The 961-nt window shown below is 35.1% G+C and overlaps 1 protein-coding gene across 1 annotated transcript in view; it reads right to left on the bottom strand.

Moving 5' to 3' along the window:
- Positions 1 to 961, bottom strand: part of BIVM (basic, immunoglobulin-like variable motif containing) — an 80203-nt gene that overhangs the window by 36176 nt on the left and 43066 nt on the right. Inside the window, exon 10 of the mRNA XM_006846675.1 lies at positions 158 to 333. Coding sequence (XP_006846738.1) covers positions 158 to 333 — 176 coding nt within the window. The remainder of the gene's footprint in view (positions 1 to 157; positions 334 to 961) is intronic.

The raw sequence follows: 961 nt of genomic DNA, 5'->3' as shown, positions 1-961 counted from the left end.
TTTTTTTTTTTTTTTTTTTTAAAGTCTACATTTGTTAAAAATATAGCTGAGATAAAACTGCCTGTGTGTCAAAATCAGCCTGGGTGTCTGAGATTCTCGAGAAAAGCTGCTTCTTTCTAAGAGTGCACTAAGGAGACAGCAATTAGGAGACACTTACCAGAGTCTGCTTCTTCAGTAGTGGAGCATCCCCATCAAAAACAAAAACAGGACGAATTCGGAAAAATAAGAGTTTGCAGAGCCGATGAAATAAAGTGAGAAGATGAGCATTTTCTATAGAGTTCCCATGGCGATCCCGGACTCCTTTAAGTGCCTGGTTTAACCAAATGCTAATATCTGCGCAAAACGTTAATGAAAAATATTTTGAAATTTCTATTCCCATTCTCACAATCTCAGACTCCTAATAACTGATCTTATCCAAATGTTGAACATGTAATAATCATTATATATATAAAATGGAAAAATTTCTTGATGGAATTTACCTAAAACTTTGTACATTACTACTATCCACAACACACACTGAATTTCAAAAACCTTGCAAAGACAAATGTCCTATGAAAAGTTAAAAAATAAATAAATAAATAATTTCTAAAAGAAAATTAGTAATCTCTAAAGAATTTGAATAAGTTAGCCCAACCTTTCTAGAAGATAACTTGGGAAGACACAGCAAAAACTTTAAAACCTTGCATTCTATTTAACCTATGAATTCACTTTCAGACACCTATCTTAACAAGATAATCATGGGAAACTCTTTAAATACGTTCCCAATGCGTGACTTTTAAAAACAAAATTATGATGCTTTCTCCTCCCGTAGATTTACAGCCTCAGAACCTCTACCCAGGGTCTTATGAGCTAGCAACAGCTCCATGGCACACAACCACCAAATCGCTAGAATTGTTGTTGTTGTTAGGTGCTGTCCAGTCGATTTGACACAGAGTGACCCTGTATAGGGTTTCTGAGGAGC

Source organism: Chrysochloris asiatica, unplaced genomic scaffold, assembly GCF_000296735.1.
Source record: "Chrysochloris asiatica unplaced genomic scaffold, ChrAsi1.0 scaffold00029, whole genome shotgun sequence".
In the NCBI taxonomy this organism is placed as follows: domain Eukaryota; kingdom Metazoa; phylum Chordata; class Mammalia; order Afrosoricida; family Chrysochloridae; genus Chrysochloris; species Chrysochloris asiatica.
The sequence above is the reverse complement of the archived record's forward strand: the minus strand, read 5'-3'. Positions and strand labels throughout refer to the sequence as shown.